This window comes from Hyperoodon ampullatus (genome assembly GCF_949752795.1).
Source record: "Hyperoodon ampullatus genome assembly, chromosome: 2".
In the NCBI taxonomy this organism is placed as follows: domain Eukaryota; kingdom Metazoa; phylum Chordata; class Mammalia; order Artiodactyla; family Ziphiidae; genus Hyperoodon; species Hyperoodon ampullatus.
Genome location: NC_136915.1, coordinates 183,628,040 through 183,655,826, shown reverse-complemented (window position 1 = coordinate 183,655,826; position 27,787 = coordinate 183,628,040). Strand labels below are relative to the sequence as shown.

At 39.3% G+C, this 27,787-nt stretch overlaps 1 protein-coding gene across 4 annotated transcripts in view; it reads right to left on the bottom strand.

The window, feature by feature from the left end:
* Nucleotides 1-27,787, bottom strand: part of ESRRG (estrogen related receptor gamma) — a gene marked incomplete at both ends in the record, with an annotated part of 491,857 nt that overhangs the window by 127,089 nt on the left and 336,981 nt on the right. For 3 of the 4 annotated variants that reach the window (XM_079727201.1, XM_079727202.1, XM_079727203.1), the window contains one exon: nt 21,427-21,543. The exons of the other annotated variant lie outside the window; for it this stretch is intronic. In XM_079727201.1, the coding sequence (XP_079583327.1) occupies nt 21,427-21,543 (117 nt within the window). The remainder of the gene's footprint in view (nt 1-21,426; nt 21,544-27,787) is intronic. 4 annotated transcript variants of the gene reach the window in all.

Genomic DNA, 27,787 nt, shown 5'->3' with positions numbered 1-27,787 from the left:
GCTGAAAACAGGGCTTGATAATGAAAACCCTCCTGAGCCCTTAACTACAGTGTGTGCGGCTATAATAAAAAGAATTAATGCAGTCAATTTGTACTAGTGTTCTCAGAACAAAAAACCCTATTTCAACCACAGCCTTTTCAACAGCTGATTGGCAGCCCTGTCCATTTCCCCTCTGCAGTGCTGTCAGGAGTCTTCAACATGATAATGAGCCTGTCACCATATTCAAATAGCCCTGTGACAGCAAGTTTTGTGAGTGTGACGTCCACTGCAAAGGGTCTGTCAAAAAGCACCTTTCAGAAAATGAAAAGAGAATGCTTTCCTGATGATAAACCTAATTTCTCCATAGATAAAAGAGTGAGATTTTTCATCAGATTTTGTCAGTGTTGTGTTGTGATGCATTTATCCCTTCAAATGTTCCTGTTTTCTTTTTTTTTTTTTAATATACCTAGATTTAGATTTGTCAGTGACGGGGAAAAAAAAAAATGATGATGAAACACAACTTTGGTTCCAGGAAGCTGAGTCCATCAGGTTACCACAGAGGGGAAAAGGGGAAAAGGAGAAAAAAAATGGATAAATTGGTAAGAAGAGTGAGAGGCTAACTTGTTACCGGTTGCCTAGTCAGCTTCCAAATTCTGTAGGCCTCCCTCACTGAGGCCAGTTGTCTCCCCAGAAACACCCACAGGAGCTTGCTCTGTTCCAACTGTCTCCCACAGAGAGACTGTCTCTCAGTGACTTCCTCTGTGAGAATCTGTGACTTCACAGCAGAGAGAAAGCTCCTACTTCAAGATCTGAGGGTTAGATTACCTTGGTGCATTGTGTTGGCTTGCCAACAACTGGGAAAATGTGTTTTCATCACACTTGAACACATTAAGTAATTTGGTGTGTGACAAACATGTTAAAAAGTATTATTGTTGAGGAAAAAGCCATTTTTCTTCAGTTATGAAGAATGATTTTATAAAGAGCCCAGGTCTCTAGAGCATTATTTAACTTCCTGCTATTTTACCCCCCAAACTAGACCAAATCTCAGTGTGTTCAGCATTAAGACAAAACTCTAACTCAGGTATTTTCTCAGAAGGGGTACGTACATATATGTGTATATGTGTAGGTATATTAATGTGTATATAAAATACACGCCCCTTATATATACATACAGTGTATGTATATAAAGCACATAAACATACCTATGTATATATATTATATGTGTATAAAATCCGTGCACCATACATACATACTGGGTGTATAGAAAATGCATACACATACATATATATGTATTATATACATATCTAATGCAAATATGTACACATGCACATATATACACACACGAAATAGAAAGAATGTCAAGCTGTTACTCTTTGTGAGACACTAACAAGTGTCTCAGATTTTAATAAAATTCACACACTTGTACCCAAGAAAAACAGGATGGCTCTCTGGCTTTGATAGTGGAAGAAGTATAAAGAGGGCCGGGATGAGGAAGCAGGGGGACAAGAAGCCAGCGGAGAACTGTCATTCTCTCACTCCCAAGGTGCCCTGAATACCACCTTTAGCAAATAACACATGCAGGAGGTCCCGAAGTCTTCGAAGAAAGAAAACCGATGTTGGAATTTAAATCCAACACCTACTTTATCTCAGGCTCTGTGACAGTAAAAGAACCTTATAGAAAATACATAGACTCTGCCTAGTAAACTACCATATGATTTAATTCCTTAATAGTCCTATATTGAACTATTTTCAAACATTTAAAAAAAGATATTACAATACATACATAACCACGTTTCACTAGTCTGACTTTAGCTGATGGTTTACTGATACAAGTCCCATTTTTAAAGCAATGTTTCCTTTCAATCCTCTGATCTCATGGCCACTTGTGTATCTAGATGTGATGAGAGCATCTGTGAAACCCTTTGGCTATTCAAAAGCAGTGGAGTCAGTGGAATTCTCATTCTCTCAGTTTCAAGTGAATACAGTCCTAGTTATGTCTCGATTTGGTTGAGATCTGAGTATGCCAAAAAGGCCTACTAATTAAGGAAGCTGACGATTTCATGTTTATATATGTATCATATATATATGTATATATATATATATATATATATATATATACACACACACACATATGTCAGCTTACATGACTAGAGACTTTTCCTAATTAAAAGTTAATACGTTTTGGTGTGTGAGTTGGTGAGGGAGGGTAGAACCTTAATCTTTGCATAGAGGTTATTCTAAATACACCAGGATGATCAAAATTAAAAATACAAATTAGAGGTATTTAAGAAAACAAAAAAAACATGATTCACCTTTACTAGTCAACAGATAGGGAAGCTGAAATTATTAAAGAGTTTCTAGTTTTTAAAGCCCAGAGTAAGACAAAGAGGCAATGGGGAAATGTGGATGGAGTAGGGGTGGGGTCTCCCCAGTAAGTGTAAAAGCAACTCCTGAAAGAAGATAAAAATAACTCACGAAGGATCAGCCACAAATCTGACTGATCTTAAGTTCATCAGCTGGACGGAACTATCATAAAGCCAATAAATAGAGCTGTAGACAGCTGGCCTTGTGTAATACCCTGCCTCTTTGCCTAAATGTTTAAACCATGATTTACTTGGGATTAAAAAAAAAAAAAAAGAAATCTCCAATCATTTATCCCCAACATCCAAAGCAAATTCCAGAATCTTGAAGACTTTTATTGTCTCTGAAAGTCACTGTCACCACCCTAATCCCCTCATTAAAGCGAAAGAAAGGCTGGGATGGCATTAAAATGAATGCAGACGATTTGCAGCAATCTCCTGCTCGCACCACCTCCAAATGAAGGCAGGCACATTGCATAATCCAGGCAGCAAGAGCTCCTGACAGGTGGATGATTTATGGTCATAGTCAGAAGAATCGGAGGGCCTGCAGAGGAGACAGCATGAGCTAGGCGGTGGCGAGACAGATGCTCTCAGTGGGCTTGCGGGGCTGGCAGGCTCCAGCTAGTTCAGGTGCAACCTGGACACTTTAAGTGCTGAACTCTGATTGCCTAGATTCCAACACTCTGATGTGCCATTTGCAATATGATATGCAATGTACACAGTGAATAAACTGTCAACTGCAGGCAGACACTGTATACATGAGTGTACCCCTTCCGTGCATAGATGTTATGGACACATGCCCCAGCACATAGGAGAAAGGAAACCCATTTTTTGTCAAACGATGATTCTAGTGCAGATGTACATGTTATGAAGCGCAAGGACCTTCAGTCCTGAAAATGTTTAGCCCAGGTAGGGTAAGCGGAGAGTGACAAGATTTCCTAACAATTAGATCAATATTAAAGACTGCACAGTGGGATTAGGAGAAACACACCTCAGCAGAAAACCGACAGTCCTGTCAATTATATTAATTATTTTTCAGATACATGACATGCCTTCATGACATTTCCTTCTGAGAAGGCATTTGAATATTTGAGAGGAAAATGAATAAGGGGAGGATAAAAGGAAGGATCCCTAAAGAGTTGAACTGCTTTGAAATCAATCTTTAGAACGGTTTTTTTCAGAATTTCTCTCAATAGCCCCAAACAATAACAATCTGGTAAAGATTATGGTATTGGTTAAAAGGGTAGATAAACCTAATTATAGCTATCGATGACAAATTACGGCAACTCCGATATCTAATAGAAGGTATTAGCCGGCATTTGACTGGTCAGCAGTAATCCACCAATGGCTGGAGAAATTCACTCCATACATCTACACGGAACTGTATAGATCACTGTTTTCCTGCTCAGCCCAGTATCTCTGAGGCACAGAGCTCCAGGCATCAGTGAAAGGGCTAAGTACCCAAATGGACAAGCTTCGGGTTATCTTGGATGAATGCGACTTTACTTTTAACTCCTAATACTGCAGGGTCAAAGGTAGAACTGCCAATGAGAATTAAAGACACAGCCATCCCTTTAATTAGATAACAGTATTCAAAGACTGGTAAATTCCCAAGAAGCCACTTTGCAAAGCAAGAGTTACAGTGTTCTCCTGGGGGGTAAGGCAGGAGGTGGGCAGTGGGCTTTTTTCAGTTCTGCACCACTAAAAGAGAAATTTTTAAAAGAACAAAATGGAATACATTGTAAGTAATTCAAAGTGCCTCCAGACTTTACAGTTCTCCCGAGAGAAAAAACTCAAACAATTTGAAGTCTTCACAAACTGCATCCAAATCCTTTTTCTAACTTCATTAAGCTCCGGTGCTTAAAAATCGTTCATAGCAAGTACTTTAATTAGAGACGAGCCAGTGCAGGAAGAGCTGGACAGGCAGTACATCCGCCCAGTAACAACACTGCATGGGGTGGCAGTTTCTTACTCAAGGATGCAGCTTAGTAAAGGGGCAAACCAGGGGCTGATACCTTTCCTCCTCCCCCAAAAGGAAACTGGGGAATGTGGGTAGGCGGGCTGCAGAGAGAGATTCAAACGTCGTTCTGGTCTCATCAGTATTCTGCCAGGTTACCATTGTATATACAGAGAAAGAATGCAAAATGTATTGAAGAAAGCAAGTTTTAAGAGAAGCAGAGAACTAAGTCATCTGTACTGTGTAAGCCTATTTTTCTGTGTTTGGTTCCCTTTTTCCTCTCTCCTCCCTGCTTTCTCTTTGTTTTCTCTTTTTCTCCACGCCAAACCTTCCAACCCCCATACTCTGGGACCAAAACCATTGCCACGAGATTTGCAGTATATGGGTACCAAACCAGCTTTCAAGCTGTGGGCGCCATACAGAACTCTGAGCTGCTGCCATTGATGTGATGTTCTAAGGTCAATAATAGGGTGGAAAGGAGGTAGGGAAAGGGGAAGGAGGGGGGAACATTCCTATGCAAGAGTCATTTATACTCTCTACCTTCCCTGCTGGAATAATGGCTCTGAGGCAGAACTTGGAAAGACAAGTAAAGAACTTGCAGGTTCCCTGCAACCTGCAACCTTAAACCCAAGTTATTCAGAGACCTAAACCCACAAAAACAACAAACCTAACACAGCACCGTTTTGAAGGGATGGCATGGGTGTTAAAGCTCGAGGTGGAGGCAAAAGCCCTTTCTTCACTAATGACTCACGTATCGTTCACCCTGAAAAGCTAGAAGTGAACGAACACGTTAGCATGTCCAAAAGTAACTGTAGATGCCATAAATTACACTCTGGAAAAAGTCAGCCATGATCTGGATGAGAAGTGATTCCATGGCTGCAAGGTCGTTCGTTTCTGGTCCATGACAGCCTTGTGTGCCACTCTCCCACAATCCACAGAGGGGTCTCTGTAATTCTGGCAGGTACTGCCGACCCTGCCTGTCACCTTCCGATCTCATACCCACAGGGGAGGGTCTTGGGCTGGAGTCACACAGAGCATTACTGGGGACCTCTGACCCCAGTAAGTCATGGAGAGCAGCAGTGTGAAGACAACGCAAACCTGCTGTGAACACAGCACTTGGTCATTTCAAAGGGAAAAAAATTCCAGGAAGATGACATTTGAGACCGAGCAGAACAGATCTGTTTTGGGTTTAGCTAGGCAGTGTCCTGAACACTTAGATAACAAAATAATAGTGACCATAAGGATACTGATAACAGCTGACATTAACCAAGGGCTGATATTTATCAGACGGGTTGCTAAGTATTTTAAATATGTTATCTTATTTAATCCTCACAGCAAACTCCATAGGATAGGCATTATTATTATGATCACTATTTTGTAGGTGAAGAAACCAAGGCTGGAGACATTAAGAAACTTGAGTAATCAGCCTCTTAACAACAACTCAAGGCTGCCTATCAGAAAATTCTATGATCTTAACATGCTATGTCGAATGATGTGTTTATAATACAATTCCAAATGTATTCTCTTTATTTTGCCCATATAGGAAACCCGTGCCTTTTTAAGATATCACACTACCTAATGGAATTTTGCAATGTTAGAAACTAAGGATTCAGCATTTTCCCCTCTACTTTCCTCAGCCTAGAATTTCTTTAAAATATCCAGCCATGAAGAAAAAGGAAAGTGAAAATAAAGCAAAAGAATGAGGTATAGGTACCTTAGCAGGTCACATGAGAAGACTTTTTATCTGTGATCTCTCTCACTGTGATGGAGGGGAGGCATAGGAAAAGCCTTGCAACTAACCTCTGCTTCCCTGGCCCATTAGCTGTTTTCCAATGTGCAAATGACTCTGGTCTCCCAGGACCATTTAAGAGTTCAGCCGACTTCAGCATTCACTCCTTCTGGGTTTCCAGTTAAAATCAATGCATTAACTGCAGCTGCTAGTGAGATTCTATAACTGCAAGTTAAGTAAGAAAGGTGAGGAAGGGAAGAATTCCCAGCTTTATAAGCTTAGGAACTTCCAAAGAGGCCAGTTCCCAAGTGGCATTAAAATAGAAGTAGAATTACTTGCAAAAGCTGGGGGATTTGGTTCTTTTCTACCTTAACAAAAGTTTTGACAGATTTTCTCTGCTGGAGCACATAACCAAATAGTTAAAGATCTGTGAGATAACCAGGAGATTCTCTATCTAATATTTCCTAGGCACACAGAGTTTGAACTGAATCGCTGTTCCTTTTACTTTGTCACCATTAGTGGAGCTTTATTTTTCTACACTATCCCCTCCAGATTCTAATTAATGACTTCTTGGGAGACCTACAGACATATACAAAATCGTTGAGAAATACATTTGTTCACAGACCACAAATTTGGACCTGTTGACTGCAGAGCAGGGAAGTGATACTACCAACAGAAAATGAAATCATCAGACGATGACCTGGACTGCCTCTTGGGCACAGATGCTAGGCACGGGCAGTCTCTTCTGCTAAACAATAGCCCGTGATAGCCTACCTGGAAAGGGTGTAGTTCAGAAATACCAGCGGTTCCAACATGATTCAAATCATTTCTAAGAAAAGGTAGAAATAGTCTACATGGAAACATTAAGAAATAATCCTGTGGTCCTACAGAGAGCAACATTTACAGAAATCAGAAAACAGTCCTATGATTGCATAGGTCTCTTATTTTAGAGTATCTATAACAAGGAATGATTCTGGAATTTTGATACTTCTGGCACCAAAACCATTCCCTGAAATCAAGGTCTCCTTGCTCACAAAAGGAAGTAATAGCAGAGAACGGTGGCGTCCATGTGCCGGAAAAAATATTTCGCCTCAACACTCTGGTAAGATCAACTAATTAAGAGAAAAACCAAAAGACTTCATTATGAATATCAGTAGAGCATATGGGCTTCCGCATCTGAGAAATCAGGAACGAATTCTGGCTTTGCCATTTACTAGTTGTACGACCTTAGGCAAGTTATTTACATGAGTTATTTAAAATGGGTCTTACATAGAAAACAAACTTATGGCTACCAAAGGGGAAAGGGGTAGGGGATAAATAAGGAGTTTGGGATTAAGAGATACATACTACTATATATAAAATAGATAAACAGTAAGGATCTACTGTACAGCACAGAGAGCTATATTCAATATCTTGTAATAAACTGTAATGGAAAAGAAGCCGAAAAAGTATATATATGTATAACTTAATATTTTGCTGTATACCTGAAACTAACACAATATTGTACATCAACTATACTTCAATTTAAAAAATAGGTCTTAATTTTCTCATTTATATTCATTAACATATCAAATGTCTATGGGCAAGACAGGTGAAAAATAATGGCATTTCTCATCTTCTTTTTTTTTTTGAGACGGGGTATATCTATTGCTATATCATCAGGGTATTCAATATAAATTCAGTACAACATGACTTCGGAAATACCATTCTGTCATGGTCACACACACATATAAAGGAAAATGTAGAAATGATTTATATATGATGATAGCCCAGGACTTGTTTCTAAAATCATTATTTATGACAAAATTATTTCTATATTCAAGTTTTAATAACGGAACTCAAAGCCTACTAAAGTAGACTAAAAAAGAAATAATTCATCAGTTATATTTTATTGAGCAACTACTATGTGATCGTTGTTATGTTAGGTGCCATGGTAGACTAAAATATAAACAGATAGAGTCCCTGTTCTGAAGCTGTTTATGCTTTGCTCTATGGTAAATACTAAGTGACAAATAGAATAAAAAAAATTAATATCGATACTAACACAATATTTTCTGATTTCTTATTTGTTTACTAGGCACTTTGCCAAAGAATATTACAACTATTACCTCATTTAAACCTCAAAACAACCCTCTGATGCAGTGAGAATTACAACCCCCATTTTACAGATAAGGCTTAAAAATTTGGGTAAAGCAACTTGTTTAAGATAACACAGCAAGTAAGTAATAAAGTTTGGATTGAACTCAGATTCTATGTCTGCACTGTCCAGTAGGTTATTCACCAGCCACATGGGGCTATTTAATTTAACTAAAATTAAATAACATTAAACATTCAATTCTTCTTTTGCATTAGACACATTACAAGGGCTCGATCCACAGTCAAAGACTCCATCTGATCTGAGACTCCAGGCTTTTCATCTTTACACTCTACTTCCCTACATGAAATTAAAATGCTACGTTGTATGAAACAGAATATAAAGTCTGGTAAAATTCAAAAGGGAGAAAAATCTATATAATTGTAAATAATCAGGCTTATGATTATTGATGATGGATCATAAATTCCATGAGGGCAGAAACTTGCCTGTCACGTTCACTTTTTTATCCTTGGCATTACTCAAGTGATTGGTAATGGAGCCGTGCCTCAAAAATATTCATTGAACGGGTGGATAAAAAGTGGATGAATAAATGTTTGAAGATGGGTTTGGCGAATATGTATGATTTCGGTCCATAAGTTGCTAGAAAGCAGCTTCCAGAGGAATAACCCGACCCCAACTCTAGATGTTATAATGAACAGGCTGTATTTCTTGGACAGCACATAGAAATATTTACACCGATTAGACCATAAGGCCAGAATCCACATTCCTTCCAAATATTTCCAAATTATGCATGAATTGATAATAACCTAAGACTGGCTAAGGTCAGAGTAATTGCCATTTAATTGGCTTCAAATATACTAATGATTATGATAATGTTGATACTGAAGAGACTTAATAGGCCTGGAGATAAATGTCTAAGAGAGCAGGGGGTGAATCCGGGGGAGGGGGGTGGCATAGGGAGGGGATAATTACGGAGGTCATAAGCTTGGAAACCACCAAATGGCAACTCACTATGGTGGTGAAGAAACTTTGCTTTTAGAAGACATTTTGGAATAAAAACATGTTCAAAAGGTAGGGCGGGGGGAGGGCAGAGGAAGGAAGAGGAAGTTGTATGCCCCCAAAAAGTTAGGTATGAGGGAAAAGCTTAATTGGGGGAAATTAACTGGACATAGAGAAGCCACTAAATAAGGGCTCAGGAGGCCACAAGGAAAACACTTGTAGCTGAGAACTGAGAGGCAGGCCGGGCAACATGAACTTCACTCCCTAAGTGGGTAACGGCTGGCTGGAACTGAGAAACAGAACCGGAAATTCATACAGCGCTAAGCAGAAACACATGCTAAGTGAAACAAGGTAATGCAAATGATCTCATTCTTACAAAGTCTACTCCTTCAATTTCCCACATCCCAAATATACCTAAAAAATGCGAATCAAACAGTCCAGGCACCTAAAACTAGGACTACGCAGCCTATGTAGAAAAGACTCACAGTTGAAAATGTAATCGTTGAGAAAAATAGGGAAAGACTTATGACTTTAGCTACACATCATTTTTGGAGAGACAGGTTAACCCAAGGGCAATCTCTAAGAAGCCCTCCCTTTGGGTTCTGACATCGGGCCCATGATATCCCAACCGCCGTGCAGAAGCAGGGGCTCTTACAATTGGGGCTTTAAGAGTGAAAATTCCGGGCTTCGCTGGTGGCGCAGTGGTTGAGAGTCCGCCTGCCAATGCAGGGGACACGGGTTCGTGTCCCGGTCCGGGAAGATCCCACATGCCGCGGAGCGGCTGGGCCCGTGAGCCATGGCCGCTGAGCCTGCGCGTCCGGAGCCTGTGCTCCGCAACAGGAGAGGCCCGCGTACCGCAAAAAAAAAAAAAGAAGAGTGGAAATCCTAACACTCCTGTCAAAGGTCTCTATAAAGCTTCCTGCTTCCAAAATCATTTCCATGTGCTTCTCTTTTAATGGCATGATTCACAGTCACGTCAATATTAAAAAGCGTATAAGCTGAAGTCAGGTAAAAACAAAAGGAGGATGTGGATACCCAGCTGAACTCCATCGCACCTGGGAAGCAGCTTCGAAGGCGCCTGGGCTGTGCTGTCTGCCCGGGGAAGGCTGGGTGGGAGTGGCAAGGCCCTGATATTTGTTCTCGTGGCCACAAAGCCACACTGGCTCTCAAACAGCACAATCTGCCATTCACTTAAGTCTGGTTTGCCAGGAAGCCCAAGGATGGACTCCCCACCAGTACCATCAGGCTCAGGGAATTTGGCTAGCACCAGGCACCCCAGACTTCTGCCAGCTAATTGGCTTTGGGGAAGCCGCTGACCTACTCTCCACTGAGTGGCTTTTGTGAACCTGGAACCCAGCCTGCCGCTCATCATTGATCAACCTTGGCCAAGCCAGCTGGCTTATTCTTTTGCAGACAGCTTGCCTCAGGGAAGCTGGTTGGTGGCTCGACAACCTACTAAGAGAGAGAGACGCAAAACTCCAGAACAATCTCTCAAGAAATAGCCAGTGCTCGCTTTCTTTAGAGGGAGACTTCAAAGTGAACGAAATCATGTCTGACGCCTTGGCTAACACAGAGGGAGCAGAATTCTGCGTAGCCTCAACAAGTACGGTAACTGACACGTTAGGAATGGTGCCCAAAGGAAATAAAACCATGGAGCTCTTCATTAAATGGGCCTTATTCAAATATATACCAGAATTCCTTTACATTAAATTTAAGCACAATGTCATAAACAACAGGGCCACGTTGATATATGCAGGTATTGGTGAAAAGGAACAAAAATCTGTTGTCTGGAGGCTGGGGGGGAAAAATTCCACATCCAACAGAGTCCTATATGGTGGGGACCTCCCCTCCCCACTTACCATGCTGTCACTAGACTTGTAGCGCAACAGCAAATGTTGAAGCAGGTTCTTTCCCCCTTGGGGCAAAATCCATTGGGGATTTTTAATAATCCAAAAGGAATAAAAATTGGTAGCATATTAGATAAATGCTGGCTTTCTATTTCAAATTCACAAATGGAAATGAAAAATGAGGACAATCAAATAAATGATTAACTATTAATAGTATTCCCATTAAAGCACGAGGAAGGGAGCTAAGAGAACCGTTCCTTATAATTGCAATCTTTCTGTCCTCTCTCACGCTAAGGCGGCCAGCGAGGGTAGATGTATTCAGTTCAAAGAATTCTCAGGACTGTGTTTGGTAAGTTCACACGAGAGAATCTCTCCTCTTCATTTCAATGTAATTGTTATTTTCGAAAAATATATAAATATAAAATGGTTCCAGAGAACCAAAGGTCCACAGGAAATATGTGACAGACTAAGACTCGCATGGGTTAGATACAGAATCATGGACAAATCTTTAAAACATTAGTATTTCAATTTTCCCCATTTATAAGACAGATAAGATTGTAATATCCCAGTGGTCCACTATGGCCACATCCTCAAAACATCTGAGGCAGATGGTCCTCAAAGTCACTGACTCAAATTCACTGCTCTCTACAAACTTATAAGGAATTTGGTTCTGAACTTCACTTAACTAAAAACTGGAGCCAGAGAGTAAAACTATGTCCCAAAACAAAACGTTCCTCTCTGCTCCAATTGGGATTTAAATAAGATGTCACACACTGCTTGACACAGAGACCCCCGAAGTCGGGTTCCCAGGAATTGAACAGCTTAAGTGTTACTGATGTTTATTCACACGGTTTATAACTGGCAAGTTATTCCAAAGTTTATGTTGAGATCTCAAGAATCTCATGGTGGGAAGTTACCATGAAAGATCTTCTAGTCTAATCCCCACGTGACACTTGAAATTGTTCTCTACATCATCTCTCATGTGATGGGAAACTTACTGCCTTTCGACACAGTTCATTCTATTTCCGGACATGAAGCGAAGAACTCAAAGCAATCAAGTGAGCCCTGGTTCGGAAAAATACTGGTTTATTTAAGTAATCTTTTAAGAGCTCAGTATCTCATAATACCCATAGCCGCTGAAGAATCCCAAGCTAAATATATAGTAGAATATTCCTACTGTATTAAACAAATACAGAGCATAAGCAGTAGAGCCAGAATGCCTGCTCTAAAATCCAGACTCCATCATGCATTGTGAGAACTCTGGCAAGTAACATAATCTCTCTAAGCTTTTCTTTCCTCTGTGAAATGGGGAAATACCCACCTCTGGAGGTCACTGTAAGGCTTAACAAAAAAAATAAAAATCCAACTAAAGCACATAGTACATAGCCTAATACACATTGAGCTCTCACGAATAAGTGTTATTACTCTTACCCTCAAAATCTTTGCTATTCATTTTAAGACTATTCAGGCTTTCATACCAACAAAGCATGATAAAAAAAAAAAAAACCCAGAAGTCACCATCTGGTAGTGCAGTACCTGTACACGAAATAAGTTTTCGTGGCACCTTAAGTATATTCCCAAGAGCTTAATGTCAAGACAGAGCTCACGAAAACGGTGCTTTTTGCTATTGCTTACATTATAACTTGGGAGTTTTGTTTAATACTCTGCATTAATGAGGGAGCTTCTTAGGATAATATTACAACAGAGAGTGCAAGAAATACCAGTGAGGTCAGTGCAGTTCTATTAACTGTCATCTAACAGAGAAATATATTCCTTGAATACCATTAAAGCTTTCTCCTTTTCTTTGTTCTCCTTTTTGAAGGCAGTAGGAATCCAAATTTCCCTACCAATAATTTCTGTTTTCGACTTGGTAGAATAATGATATTAGACTTGGGGAAAAAAGAAATTCACCTTGGCAATGTCTTCTTCAGAGGTTTTTACAAAAGATATTTTGCTAGGATAAATTGCACTAAGCAGGTTCTTTAAGTAAGCAAAAACAAATCTGTTAATAAATGGGCTGAGTAGTTTTTGTATTTTTTAAACAGAATCTACCTGGAAAAATGCTAACAGCTTTTAAATGAACATTTTATTAAAACGGAAGATATGAAACAGAAGGGTAATTAGATAAGTAAGTTGCTCTTTGCTGCTTCTGCTGATAGGGTAAACCCAGAAGACTCTGAGTTCCCACTGCCATATATAAATCAAAACACAAGCTGTAGTTGCAGCAAAACAGTTCTGGGATAATTTTTCTTTATAACCTGGGGGCTCAAGACAACTGATTGGAGAGATGTAATGGCAGCTAAATGAACAAATGCATAATCTGTGCTGTCTCATATGTATGTATATATGTACACACACACACACACACACACAATGCCTTCTCCAAACTAAAAAGTAGAAATAGGAAGTATACACTATGGATTAGGATAAGATAGCTCAGAATAAATAGGGTCTCTGGACAAAGAATCCTCTACTGTGGAGGAATCCTCTGTACTCCTTTCATTTTTTCCACTCAAAGATTTCCTAAATATGAGGTAGGCCTTATTAATCGATGAGACAGAGGAAAAGATGAGGGCCTTCCATTCTACACAGACTGGCAACGCTTGATGGATTTTAAATGATTTGGCAAGCCAAAAGATTTAAGCAGGGCATAGATGGCATGAGCCTTTTAAGGGACTAGAGAACCAAGAAATGAAAATGAAAGATCATTCTAGATCTTCACACTTTTTCAGGTTAATTTCTTTCCCAGGGACCTATCTAGAAACAGACACTAACTCAGCTTGACCAAAATGAATGGACCTGAATGCACTGTTCTATGCAGTATCTTTTTTAAAATTAATTAATTAATTATATTTTTGGCTGCATTGGGTCTTCATTGCTGTGTGCGGGCTTTCTCTAGTTGCGGTGAGCAGGGGCTTCTCCTGTTGCGGAGCACAGGCTCTAGGCATGTGGGCTTCAGTAGTTGTGGTACATGGGGGGCTCAGTAGTTGTGGCTCGTGGGCTCTAGAGCACAGGCTCAGTAGTTGTGGCACATAGGCTTAGTTGTTCCGTGGCATGTGGGACCTTCCCGGATCAGGGCTCAAACCTGTGTCCCCTGCATTGGTAGGCAGATTCGTAACCACTGTGCCACCTGGGAAGTCCCTCTATGCAGCATCTTTAACCTTGCCATTCTCACCTCCACAGCTCCTGATACACAATGCCTTCTCCAACTCACTCTATGCCCAATATTCTAGCTGCTCAGTTATCCTGTAAAGAACTTTCCTGGGCCGATCCCCACCATTATCTCTGTCTTCAGTGGCCTCAGTAAACCCCAGGTGAAAAGTCTGGTTTCCCCATTCAGAATCCTAAGGAAAAGCCCCTTCCTTATGAATGCCCTTTATGCATGTATCTTAGGCACAAACCCCTTGTTAAACCCACAAGTTCTGCTGCTTCCTGGGAGTGCCAGCACTGTTTCCCATTTTCTCCATCCTTAAATGAATATTTCGGGCCACGACTGGCCTGCTGTACTGAGATGGTGGGCAATCGACCCACAGCTGGAGCAGGAAAGACCCCTTTTTGGGCCAAGCCTGCAACATGGCTTGATAGAGCTACAGGAGGGGCCTGAGAACATGACATACCTGACTTTCATCTCACTCCCACTGATCTGCAGTGGGACCTTGGGTAAGTTACTAAAACTCTCTGAACCTGGAGTTCCTCATCTGATTAATGAGAATCTGACACTCAGGGTCCCACTATTTTCCTCTCAGTGAGGGTTTAAGGTGATAATAAAACCGTAATATCCTGTGCCTTTCCACATTGAATAACTTATTTCAAATGCTGATTCCCAACCACTGCTTTGACTTTACCCTGAACAGGAAGACTCACGATTATACCATATCTTGTAAATTGCCAGCCTAGAATCTTCATCCTTCTATTTTTTAGACTTTTAAAAAGTGGAGGAAAATACTGAGCACCTCTGTAATAGAAACTTACTTTAAAGATGTCAAATCAGATAGGAAAGGTAAATATGGTTATCGACAAAACACATAACATAGTTATGTGTCTTGTTTGTTTTAATGACTCATTTTCCCCCAAAGGAAGTATTCAGAAGGCACTTAAAATTATATAAACTCACTCTTTCCCTTTCCCACTTATGGCAATGTTTTTATTTTAAAAATCTAACAACAAAACTTCAAATATATCTGACCAGTAGCAACACGGCAACCTGTGACGAGCCTTTAGACGCCCACAGAAATAAAACTCTGCTGACTGCACTTCAATTTATTAACAAGAGATGGTAGGGGCTGTGAGGAAATAAAGAGGAAAAGTTTTTCAAACACTACAAAAATACATGATCAAGACTTCAAGTCCTAAGTATTTAAATACCTATTAATTGTTCTACTGTTCCTTCAACTCACTTCTATTAACTTTGACAAAAATAACATACCTCCTGCTTTTCTAGAAAGATGGAAAGCATCCAAAGAATTGTTCAGTTAAGACAAAATTTACAAAGTAGCACAATTCACTAGCCATGTCTATCGAATCATAGTTCTTATTGAATTTTCAAACGTATGTATATAGTCATCAGCAGCAGTAATAATTATAAGTATCTTTGTGTCATATATTGGTACTATGTTTCTAGAGACATTATGTCATTTTTAACAAAACTTATAGAATTTTAGAATGGAAGAGATGAGAAAGAAAGTAGTCTAACTGCTCCCCGGCACATACGGAAATGAAGGCAGCCTTGAATGGACTTGCTTAAAATCACAATGCAAGGTTGTGGAAAATCAGAATTAAAAGCCAAAGCACAATGTTTTGCCAGACACATGGGAGAAGCTCAGTTAATATTTATGGAGGTGTGCTAAAACTTCTTTCCTCCTCTGATTTTTTATCCACGATGGTCTGATATCAAAGTTACCTCAGTAAAATTTAATGTCCCTGTGAAGTTAGTAGAATTCTTATATTTCTTCTAATGTACCTATGAGGTTAGTAGAATTCTTATATTTCTTCTTGTTTGAAACGGTGTGTGATTTGTCCATTTTCTTTGGTAGACAAAGGATTAAGTTCCATATTTATAAATAAATAGGTTGAAGCAAGTGAGTCCTAGAGGTCATATACCTTGCCCCAGGTCCAGGAGGAGACAGAGACAGGGCTTGAACCTAGATCCACCTGGCCTTAAAGCTTGACCCCTACCATCTCCAGCAACAATAGCTAGCCTTGATCTGGTCCTTGCTCTGGGTCACATGGGATGCTGAGCACCTAACCTGCAGTATCTTATCGGCTATTCACAGCAATATTTTATTTGTAAATACTACTATTGCCACTACCATTTTGCAAATGATGAAAGTGATGATCAGAAGGGTTAAGTAACCATCTTTTTAAAGGCAAAGTGAAAAGCACAATTTCTTGGCATGAAATAACGAAACCAGTCCGCCAGGCTGCCTGGATTCATCTGTACTACGGCATGCAGGCTGGCCTGGCTGGGGAATAGAATACTGCACACAAATGTGCATCTCTCGCTCTCATGTGCAAGAGTCAAAGAAAACTACTTGAGTTGCCAAGGTGAAACCCATCACGCCAATAAAGAGCAAAAAGCCTTTCTTCCATCTTCTGATCTGTGAATTCTATACGTAAATAAAATAATTATTGCTTTCATAAAATGTCTGTTTGACTGACAGAGAGAAAAAAGAACCAGTATGTCCTACAATAGCCTTTAAATAACTAAGGAGAAATATCAAACTAAAAATAAATCTTGACTAGATTTATAGGTGCACGTTGATTAGTTCTTGTTTTTTCCTTCAAATAAACAATGCCAGAAAAAAATGAAAAGGGAATGTTGAGACCAGATATCTTGTAATAGATGGGTTTTCTCTGACATACAGTATGGTATAACGCTTGCCCATCATTTGTGAGGCTTGGCAGAAAGTAGAGCCCAGGAAAAGCAAAGGGGATAAAGCAAAGGGGATTTTTCAGGATGTGGAATGGTGCAACCACTTGGATTTGAACAGAGTACCATTTTTTTTAACTGTACTTCTCACAGTTTTAGGCTGCTGCATTTTGTTGCTTCCCACACACAACTGTTTCGTTGCTTCCACTGGTGACAATGTTTTGATTCAAAAATTCTAATATTAAAACCAAACATGGTTCATCTGGATATGATTCTGGTGCTGACTAATGAGAAGCCACGTCTTATAGGAATTTAATTACATACACTGTGATATAACTGGGGTTGTTTACCCACTAAGCCACCACTTCCATTTTGTATCTCACATCATTAGTAGAAATGCCAGTCAGTAAAACCAAGACATTATTTTTAAAAGAGTAAAAGTCTCATCTTTCTATAAACGCCTTATTTAATGAAAACATCTTCATTTCCCTCAAGCAGCATTTTATCTAAGAGGCACATGGCTAGGTGAATAAAAATACCCGTGAAAGGAAAGAAGATTCCCATCAAAGCTGTTGAAATCTGATTTCATTTCAGATTCTAGAACTCATGTTGTCTTCTGTTTAAATAGATTTGGTCTGTCAATTTCCCGACCTGCTGGGCCATCAGCCTGTATGGACTGCTGTGGCCAACACGGGGGTTGTAGAGACAAATATTATTACGGACCAGTAATCGAATTGAACAGGTTTACACTGGAATAGATTTACAACATCATGATCTCTGACATACTGCATGGGACTGAAACCCCTCTCCATCCATAAAGATACATTTAAGACAGTATCATTCTCTCCAGGCTGAGAAGGTAAGCCTTGAGCCAAGGAGATGGCCAAACATAACCATGCATTTATATGCAGGGTGTAATGCAATATTTCACTGTATTTTTTTAAGGACAGAAGAAAAAGAGTATTTCATATTTACTCATAACTATCATCTCCTTTCTATTTGGGGGAAGGGGCTTAGAGATATTTTTCCACCAAAGTGGGCACAGGAAGTAAAGGAAAATAAATTATTTTTTGAGTATATCAGCAACAGCAGCAATTCCCTTGAAAACAGTCCCTCTAAAGGCTTGATAACAGCAACTGAAGAGGTGTGAATTATAGATAAGCGCCCGTCCTATTTACTTTCACCAACAATGTTTAATTAAACACAGTTCACACCTTTTCAGTCACTCTAACCACCCTTCAAGATTGTTCCTGCTTGAAAACACAATGGGGAAAACTATTTAGAGGAAAATATGTTTTCTACTTCCTCCTTAAACCTGGAAGGGCAAATAGGTGAGTACACTGTAGCAGTAAAATCAAACTGATCAAAAAAATCCTATTTACCTGGACATGGAGGCGTATCTCCATGTATTTTAGTTTTCGACAATAAAATCCAAATCTAGGACACACCCATTCAAAGTGTTAATTGATACATTACTTTTTTAACATTTTTAAAACAATGATTTGCTTTTGGAAAATAATGATTCCTCAAGTCCAAACTCTAAATTAAGCCTTTTCGAATGAGCGTAAGTTTGGTTTGAGTCTCTATAGCTCAACTAAGTGGCAATATAAAGATAATTAAGACCAAAAATATGATTGTCAATCACTTGTTACACTCTGAAATATGTTTTGTTTGCTACTCTGCTATGGGGTTTAAGGTAATGTTTCCACCACAAGAAAGTCAGCTATCACCACTGTCCTAACTCAGAGGAAAACTGTTTGTCCTATGGGTTGGGTTGTTATCGTTGGATTATTATTCATATGTTTTCCTTTGTTAAAATTGTTATCCTTTTAGTATCTTCCACATAAGCTTTCTTCTAGCAAGAGAAACCATATCTGTCGTTTTCACTGTGGCATCACTGGAGCCTAGAATAGTGCTTGGCACATGAGAGGAACTTAATAAATATTTAGGAAATGGATTATAAATGCAAAACGTGTTCACTGTGGAAAAATCCTAACAGTGCCAAAAGCCATAGAGTAAACAAGAAAAGTACTCTCCACCCTGATTTTTTTCACTAGTGTTAACACTGGTACCAATCTTTATCCTTCCTTCTGTTTCTCCATGCATATACCATCATAATGTACGTGTATTAATATAAACTATTACAGTACAAATTTGTATAAAATTTTCATTTAATATAAATTTAATATAAGCATATTTTATATAAAATATATTTATATGTAAATTGAATCATCCTACTAGGCAATTTGTTTTCTTTTTTTAATTATTGAATTAAAGTTGATTTATAATGTTGTGTTAGTTTCAGGTGTACAGCAAAGTAATTCAGATATATATAGATATATAGATATATATACATACACACACACACACACACACACACATATATATATATATCTTTTTTGGATTCTTTTCTATTATAGGCTATTACAAGATATTGAATATAGTTCCCTGTGCTATAGAGTAGGTCCTTGTTGTTTATCTATTTTATATATAGTAGTGTGTATCTGTTAATCTCAAACTCCTAATTTATCCCTCCCCCCTCAATTGCCCCTTTGGTAACCACAGGTTTTGTTTTCTGTGTCTGTGAGTCTGTTTCTGTTTTGTAAATAAGTTCATTTGTGTCATTTTATTAGATTCCACATGTAAGTGATATATCATATGATTTTTGTCTTTCTCTCTCTGACTTACTTCACTTAGTATGATAATCTCTAGGTCTATCCATGTTGCTGCAGGCAATCTGTTTTCTATTTTATTTTTTTACTTGACAAGATATCTTGGTCCTCTTTCCATAAGGCTTTCATGATAAAGTTACACGCTTGTTTACAATTATTTTTCAAGTTGAGGATGAGAAGACTTTGGGAGAATCTTCTTAGTTCCTAGTCAGTGGAGGAGTTAATTCTTAGTGGACAAGAGAAAAATAGCATGAATTCCACGTACCCAAATATAATCTGATTCATTCATCTTCCTATGACATTGTTCACAGTAAAAATCTTGGAATAAGAACAAGCCAGGAAACATTATGAGATCTGGTGATGCCATACCTAATTGAAGCTCTGGTTCACTCATGAGGAATAACTACTTGGATCTACTTGGATTTTGAAGTTAAAAAATAGGTGATCTCGGGATTTCCCTGGTGGTGCAGTGGTTAGGAATCCGCCTGCCAGTTCAGGGAACACGGATTCGAGCCCTGGTCCGGGAAGATTCCCACATGCCGCGGAGCAACTCAGCCCGTGCGCCACAACTACTGAGCCTGTGCTCTAGAGCCCGCGAGCCACAGTGACTGAAGCCCATGCGCCTAGGGCCTGTGCTCCACAACGAGAGAAGCCGCCACAATGAGAGGCCCGCGCACCACAATGCAACCAAAAATAAATAAATAAAGTTACTAAAAAAAATTTTTAAAAAGCCTGTAAAAAAAATAGCTGATCTTCAGTAACAACAAATTATACAAACTCATAAGGCCGACCCCAGGAACAAGATAGTCTATGACTCAATAGAAACAGTACATTTAAATATTTAATTTAGCTCATATTCTCTCAAACTTCAATGACCATATTTCCATTTTGTTACTGTATAAAATTATCATATTGATTTTAAACTCTGGCAAATTTTCTGAAGAGAAGGAAACAGTAAAACCTAAATGCAGTATATAAGATGCACATCTACAAAGCACATACATATACAGAAATATATTAAAAACAAACCCAAAACTAAACCTAGGCCTCCCACAGAAAAGAACAATTTCTCTCCATCTCCAAGCTAAAATGTTAGTTTCACTAGACATACTGAAATATACAAAGATTTCAGGAACTTTGATTTGGGTGGGGGACTTGAGTGAATTCTAGAATCTATTTGGGTTCAGTTCCTGGCTCTACCCTCATCTGCTGTGTGAAGTTAGGCAATTCGTTTAGCACGGGATACATGCTCATTGTTCTTATTTTGTGTTTGTTGTTGCTATCCCCAACTGAAAGCAACTATTTTAATACCATTGTTACAAACTCTTTATAATAGAAGATAAGTCCCAAAGATAAGATTAGAAAAGAATAAAGAGTACTTTAAACCTAAGATGAATTTTAAAAAAAGAAGGAAAGAAAACGGTACCCATACGAAGTGATGGATGTGTTAATTACCTTGATTGTGGCAATTATTTCAAAATATACATTAATGAAATACAGGTCATCTACCTTAAAAGTACACAATTTTTATTTGTCAGTTATACCTCAGTAAAGATGGGGGGGATCTCTCTGTAGAACTAGTAGCGAAAAGAAAGCAAAAAGACAATGACAGTAGCCTCTTGGCTATCCTTCATCCTTTGCCTTCTGCAAATTGTAAAGATGAAAAGAACCCGAACTGCCAAGCATACCTGGTGGGTTTAGCTACACATCAGATGTCCTACCTTGTCCCTTCCTGTTGATGTCAAGCAGTTAGCCACAAGAGATCAGCAAGTCCAGGTGTAAAGGAGGAGTATTCTGCTATCAGATTCAGGATACTTACTGTGACCCCAGAGTTGCCTGGTTTCTCTAAGATTTTTGTAATTCCCTGTATATCCCGCACCCCCAGCCTAAAGTACAGGAGCACTAGCACACAGCCTTACCTTCTTTGAGCATGCCCACTTTTAAACACTTCATGAAGCGGCAAGCCTGGCAGGATTTACGTCTGCGCTTTGTGATTTCACATTCATTCGTGGCAGGGCAGCTATATTCTATATTACCTAAAACACAGAGTTTAAGAAAAGAAGCTGTTAGATTTGCAAGACCCAGGCAATCCTAGCATCCCCAAGGCAACACCAACTCCACTACACCTGCCATCCTCCCTCAAAAAAAAGTCAATGGGAGCCATGAGGATGTCACAAATATCATGAAGCCAGATGCTCGCTATAACCACTGAAGATGCACCAAACAATGAGAAGATACATGGTGAAGCTCTTCAAAACATTAAGCTTAAAATCAGCCTTTAAAATTATGCTTCATCCACTCATATAAAGTAGCGGTCTTCCAGAATTTGAGGATCCAAAAGAAATTTCCCAGAGGATTATTTCTAGAAAAACACCAACATTAAAACCATATTACAGGGCTTCCCTGGTGGCGCAGTGGTTGAGAGTCTGCCTGCCGATGCAGGGGACACGGGTTCGTGCCCCGGTCCGGGAAGATCCCACATGCTGCGGAGCAGCTGGGCCCATGAGCCATGGCCACTGAGCCTGCGCGTCCGGAGCCTGTGCTCCGCAACGGCAGAGGCCACAACAGTGGGAAGCCCGTGTACCGCAAATAAAACCCCCAACATATTACAGTATCATCCATCCTGGATTTCTTTTGGTTACTAATGCCCTGATGCATCAGACTTTTTGTCTCTCTGACACTGAACAGTACAAATCTTGCTGTGAAAAATGATCAGCAGGCTAATTTGGGACTGTGCAGTAAGCTCCTTGAGGGCAGGGACTGAAGTTACATGGTTCTCGCTTCATCACTTACCAGAGCCTTACAATACAATTTTACTCTTGGAAAATGTTTACCGATGATGATGATCACCATCACCACCATCACCACCATCACCACCATCACTACCATCATCACCACCATCACCACCATCATTACCATCATCATCACCATCACCACCACCATTACCATCATCATCACCATCACCACCATCATCACCACCATCATATCTTCATTACAACCATCATGACCACCATCATCACCGTCATCATCATCGTGTTTATTAAATTACTTGCATAATGAATTCCAAACACTCAAGCTGCATGGAAGTGTTATAAATAAAAATAAACTGCTATGAAATTATATTTTTAATATTACAGTCTACATCATTTACGTTAGTAACAACACACCTGAAGTGATAAGGATGTCGCCAGAAGATCCAAACTTTAACTTGCAATTTTTCAATTAGTGCCAAAGACTATGTGTGGGAAGTGCTCTGAGGCTGCCTACAGCTTTGTAGAGAAGCTGCCTTTAAAATAAGGCCTCTCTCCCCTATCAGCTCTGTCACTTAGTGCTTGAAGGTCTTTCGTTACTTCCTAACCCTTTCCCCTTGTGATTAAGTGCATTAGTATCTTAATGAAAATGCATTCTGTTTATTGCCCTCTTGGGAAGGGGGAGGTCATCACACCAAATGCATAAATTGTCATCAGAGACGGTCCGAGCATAATTGCAATTTTGCTGCTCCATGTTTGCAATACCCAGGGTCCATCCAAGTCCCCTGAAACATGCACAGATTCTAGTAATTAGCATAGAGTCTGCCTGGGACCACAGCATTGATGAAATATTTCAGAGTTAATCACACTTTGTAAACACTGATTTATATTGACTACCTTTCTCCAGACTGATGTCTCCTCATTAAATATCACATTAGTGGATTGCAGGATTGTAGAAAGACTCAACTACTCAGCAACTGCTAATTCAACAGGAAGTAATACCTAACCACTCAGAACTAGGGAGAACTGGTTAAGTATGCATGACTTCAACAACAACAACAAAAAGCCTGTGCATTATAACAAGATAATCCTATCAAAATTGACTAAATCAGCATTCTAATTCAGGGCATTTATAATAATAAAAGCAACTACTTTTTAACATAATAGGTGAAATATTAAGAGTAATATTAATTGCATCAATAGAAGCACGCACCATCACCCTCCTCAGAGATATTACTGTGTTACTGTATTATTACACTCACAGAAAACCAAGGATAAGTCAAAGGAACCAAACGGGCTGGGTCACGGCTGAGAATAAAAGGATTTAGAATCTGAACTTTAGATGAATGATTTTTCACTGCGATTTTCACTGAAAATTTATTTTGCATCAAGAGAGTGTTGCTAGTCATTTTCTAGGGGTTAATTAGTATTCTACTACCAGATCCTTCCACTCTACATGGCTCTCCTTGTACTTATTTAAAAAGAAACCCAAGCCTCTGCTTTCTTAGGAAGAGCGGAACAATAACTAGTTAGAAAGGGGAAAAAAATGTTTTCCGAACAGCGTTACTTCCCTTTTTTTGTTCCTCAAAAGTCAATACGAAGTCCTCATTTGTTCACTTTCTAGTATCAAGGCATGAGCCCAAGTTCCATTGCCCCATCCCTTTTAACCCAGTGCTGGCAACTTCTACTGGGATGACCCAGCATCACACACACACAAAATAATCACCTTTCTTTTCAAACTAGTTCCTCTTCTTCTTTGAAAATTATATCCTCACCCTTCGCAACAAGGCCCTTCTGACAGGCCCCTAAATGAGGCCTGTGTGAGCTCACACCTGGACTATGGTAGTTATCTCCTAACTGGGCATTTTGCCTCCATCTTGTCCCCCTCTAATCCACACTGCATACCACAATCATATTCCTCTTCCTATGACGGCTTTGATCATGTCGTTAACTCAACTTTTAAAAAAATCAATAGAGGGCTTCCCTGGTGGCGCAGTAGTTGAGAGTCCGCCTGCCGATGCAGGGGACACGGGTTCGTGCCCCGGTCCGGGAAGATCCCACATGCCATGGAGCAGCTGGGCCCATGAGCCATGGCTGCTGAGCCTGCATGTCCAGAGCCTGTGCTCCGCAACTGGAGAGGCCACAACAGTGAGAAGTCCGCGTACCGCAAAAAAAAAAAAAAAAAAATCAATAGATTCCTATGGCCTCTGGAATAAACATAAAATATTCGCCTAGCCAACAAAATCCCTGCCCCATGTGACTCTCATCCACTTTTCCAGCAACATTACAATGATTACCTTATATGAACTTCCTGATGCACCAATCTGATTTATTCAGTTTTTGCTGTGTCCTTCAGACGTCCCTCTGAGGATGATCTATCTTTGCCCCTCTTTTCTTCTTAAAATTACTTCCAAGGCTCAACGTTCAACTCAAATTCCATTCAAATCTTTCATGAAAACTTCTCAAACCACCCTAGCAGAAAATGATTTCTTGGTTCTCATATCTTTTCGGGTAGTCTCATCATATACAGGCGTGCCAGATTCTTTTATACCTTTTCACGTGCATATTGTCCATTAGATGGTAAGACCCTGGAGGCAAGGATTACTGCTGATGCAGAATAGAAATCCTCCACCCGAAAGTAGTATATAAGTAAAATAATACATTTTAAATTACGTGATAGTTTTTGGTATCTCAAGGTCAGTTTTCTGAACATCAATTATGATGCTGTCACATAGTACTGTCCACAAGGTCAAGGGAGCTAGATGGCCCATTAGGAAGCAAAGTGAAGAACACTAGGAAAACCATTCCACAAATCAAATAATAAAAAAAAAAAGTAGAAGAAAATCTAGTTAATTTTTCAAAACCTTACAAAAATACCTTTGACAAAAATGGAAATCCATGGCAAAACCAGGAGAGCTTATCAAGGAGAAAATAGAAAAATACAAAGGTTTCTGGGGAGTTAAGTGTGAAAAGAGAAAAAACAAAACAAAACAAAACTGTAAGAAGTTTTAAAGGAAATAAAAGTACATCTTGATATAAATAAGAAGAAAAATAATATAAAATATGAAAATACAGAGAGGTGGCACTAAGAGAGCTATTTAATGTTTATCCTATTGTAACACTTATTATTATTTACAAAATGGGTGCCCTATGAATTGGAGCCACGTTGCAGAAAACACTCAGGAGTGATTCAATTATAGCAGCTGAATCTATAGATGCCCCTTCTCTGAATGACTGTCTAAAGATTTTTATATTTCTTCAGAAACAGAAGGGAAATTGTCAAATTGCCATATGAGAGTTTTAGATCACATATAAAGAAGGATTCCAGTTTCCCTTTCTAACCACTACATTCTATAATTCTTCAAGGACAAAGAGAAATGTAAAGGCAGAAGAATTTTTAATAGTGCCTTAGGATGAGTTCTTGAGGGCAGAGTTCTGTCTCATTTATAGCTGAATCCTCAACGCTTATCAATAAGTCTACCATTTTGTACATGTGTAGGGCTGGGAAAGAAAGAGGAAGTTCCTGGCTCTTAAGGAATCTACAGTTTTATAGAGGAGACAAGCCATGTCCACAAATCACAATACAACTGAGTGTGCGCTGCAACGGCTCTGGATTCAAGTCAGCACCAGACACCCGTGTACATGGATGCAGCCCCACAGCTGCTGAGATTGTGCTTTGGAAAAGTCAGTGAATTCTTCACACAGGAGCAAATGATTGAACTGTGCTGTGAAAAATGAATAAATGACTACATTGGGGTAAAGGAATCTTCCCCAAGCTATAGAAAAAAGCACCACATTCTTATAAAAATTTCACTGTGAATGGAAAGAAAATACACTGGTCCCGAGTATTTTCATAAATGATAGATTTTCAGCTAAGTATATAGACATGGTTTACGATGAATCTGACATCCTTCAGCCAAATGTTCTGTTTCAATAAATTTGTCTTGACATATATGGATGATAACCTTGATTTCACTAAGTAACACTGGTTTATACCTTGAAAAACAAATCAGCATCATTCTAAAGAACTTCTTGGCTGGAGGAAAACCTCTCTAATTTCCAAGCCCTCCCACTGAGTTCCTTAGTTCATTGTTGTTGGCTGTGATCACCCACCCAACAGTCTTTGATTCATGTCAGAGTCTACAAAGATTCTGCCCTTGAAAAACCTTCCCTGGTGCTTTTTCTATTCAATGAAGAAAGCATTTTATCCTAAAAATATGCTGCCCCAAGCACCTAGGCAACACGGTTACATCTATTTTGATAATGGCTCTAAGACACTACTCCCAATAGACCCTATGATCTCGATGGGGCACTTGTTTTTCCTTCAATTCACCAAGAGGAAACAAGACAAAAATATTTCCAGTAGCAACTGCCGGCCTCTGGAATGTTAATACTGGACAGTCATTCAGGGGAATGCAGAAGTTATTGTTCACAGCCTAGAATTCTCATTTCAGACACGGAGTTTTCTTGGATTATAGCTCGCTATTTTCTGGGCCACGTTTGTTATAAGGCACCAGGGACTGAACTGGGCCGCCGTGGATGACACGACTGGAATTTTCCCAGTTTTGTCAATAGCTGGGAGAATAAGCTCAGCTTCAGAGGGAACCAGATCCACGTGGAAGCTCTGGGTTTTTTAACCAGGCTGACAATCATGATAGAGCAATTTATAATATCTCTTGGCGTCTTTTCAGAAGGTCCTGGGCTCTGATGACTTATTGCAGAGTCTTTTGTACAATCAGTTTGCAGGCAATATAATCTTCTCACTTGCTGCTTAATAGAATCTTGCAGCTAGCTGGCGGATAGAATAACAGGGTGTATGTAAAACTTCAGCCTGGAGTGCCAGTGGATAATTTGTATATTCCTTTCAGTCACTTAATGGACTTTTACAGTTTAGCAGTGAAAGGGCTGAATGATGTAAATTAGCACGGCATCTCAAAATAAAAATATATGTCAAATCTTTACTTCCGACTCACATCTCTTGCACATAGTAATGAAGCATTGGCCTTTATGTAGTTCCCAAGAGCTGTCCTCTTTTTCATACATACAGACATCATAATTGTAAAGCCAATTTGAAAGCATCTGTATATTTCCCCCAATTGTTTTAATTTTATTAACAGAACCAAATGGCTTGAGATGACCCACAGGGCACTCCAAGTGGGGTTTATCCATTTGTTTTCCAACATTAAGTGATTTAAAAATAATGGGATTTGCCTCAGTACATAATTACAGAGCATTAAAAATGTGAAGGCAATAATCTGTAGTATTTTTAAGTGTCCAAAAGCAGAAAAAAGAAAGAAGGAAAACCCTCTCTTTACTGTATGGTAGTAAAGGTTTTTCCATACAGTGATACAACTTCCCTTTCTTTCCTTTTCTTTTCTTTTTTTGTGTTTAAAGCTCCTTTGTTTCTAGCTCCTTTCTCTTCATTCTACCTGAAATAGAAAATAACAGTATCTATAGCTGGGATTATATAATGTGGGATAATAACTCATTACATACCTGTGGCAAAAAAAAGTCAAAATTCTATCAATGC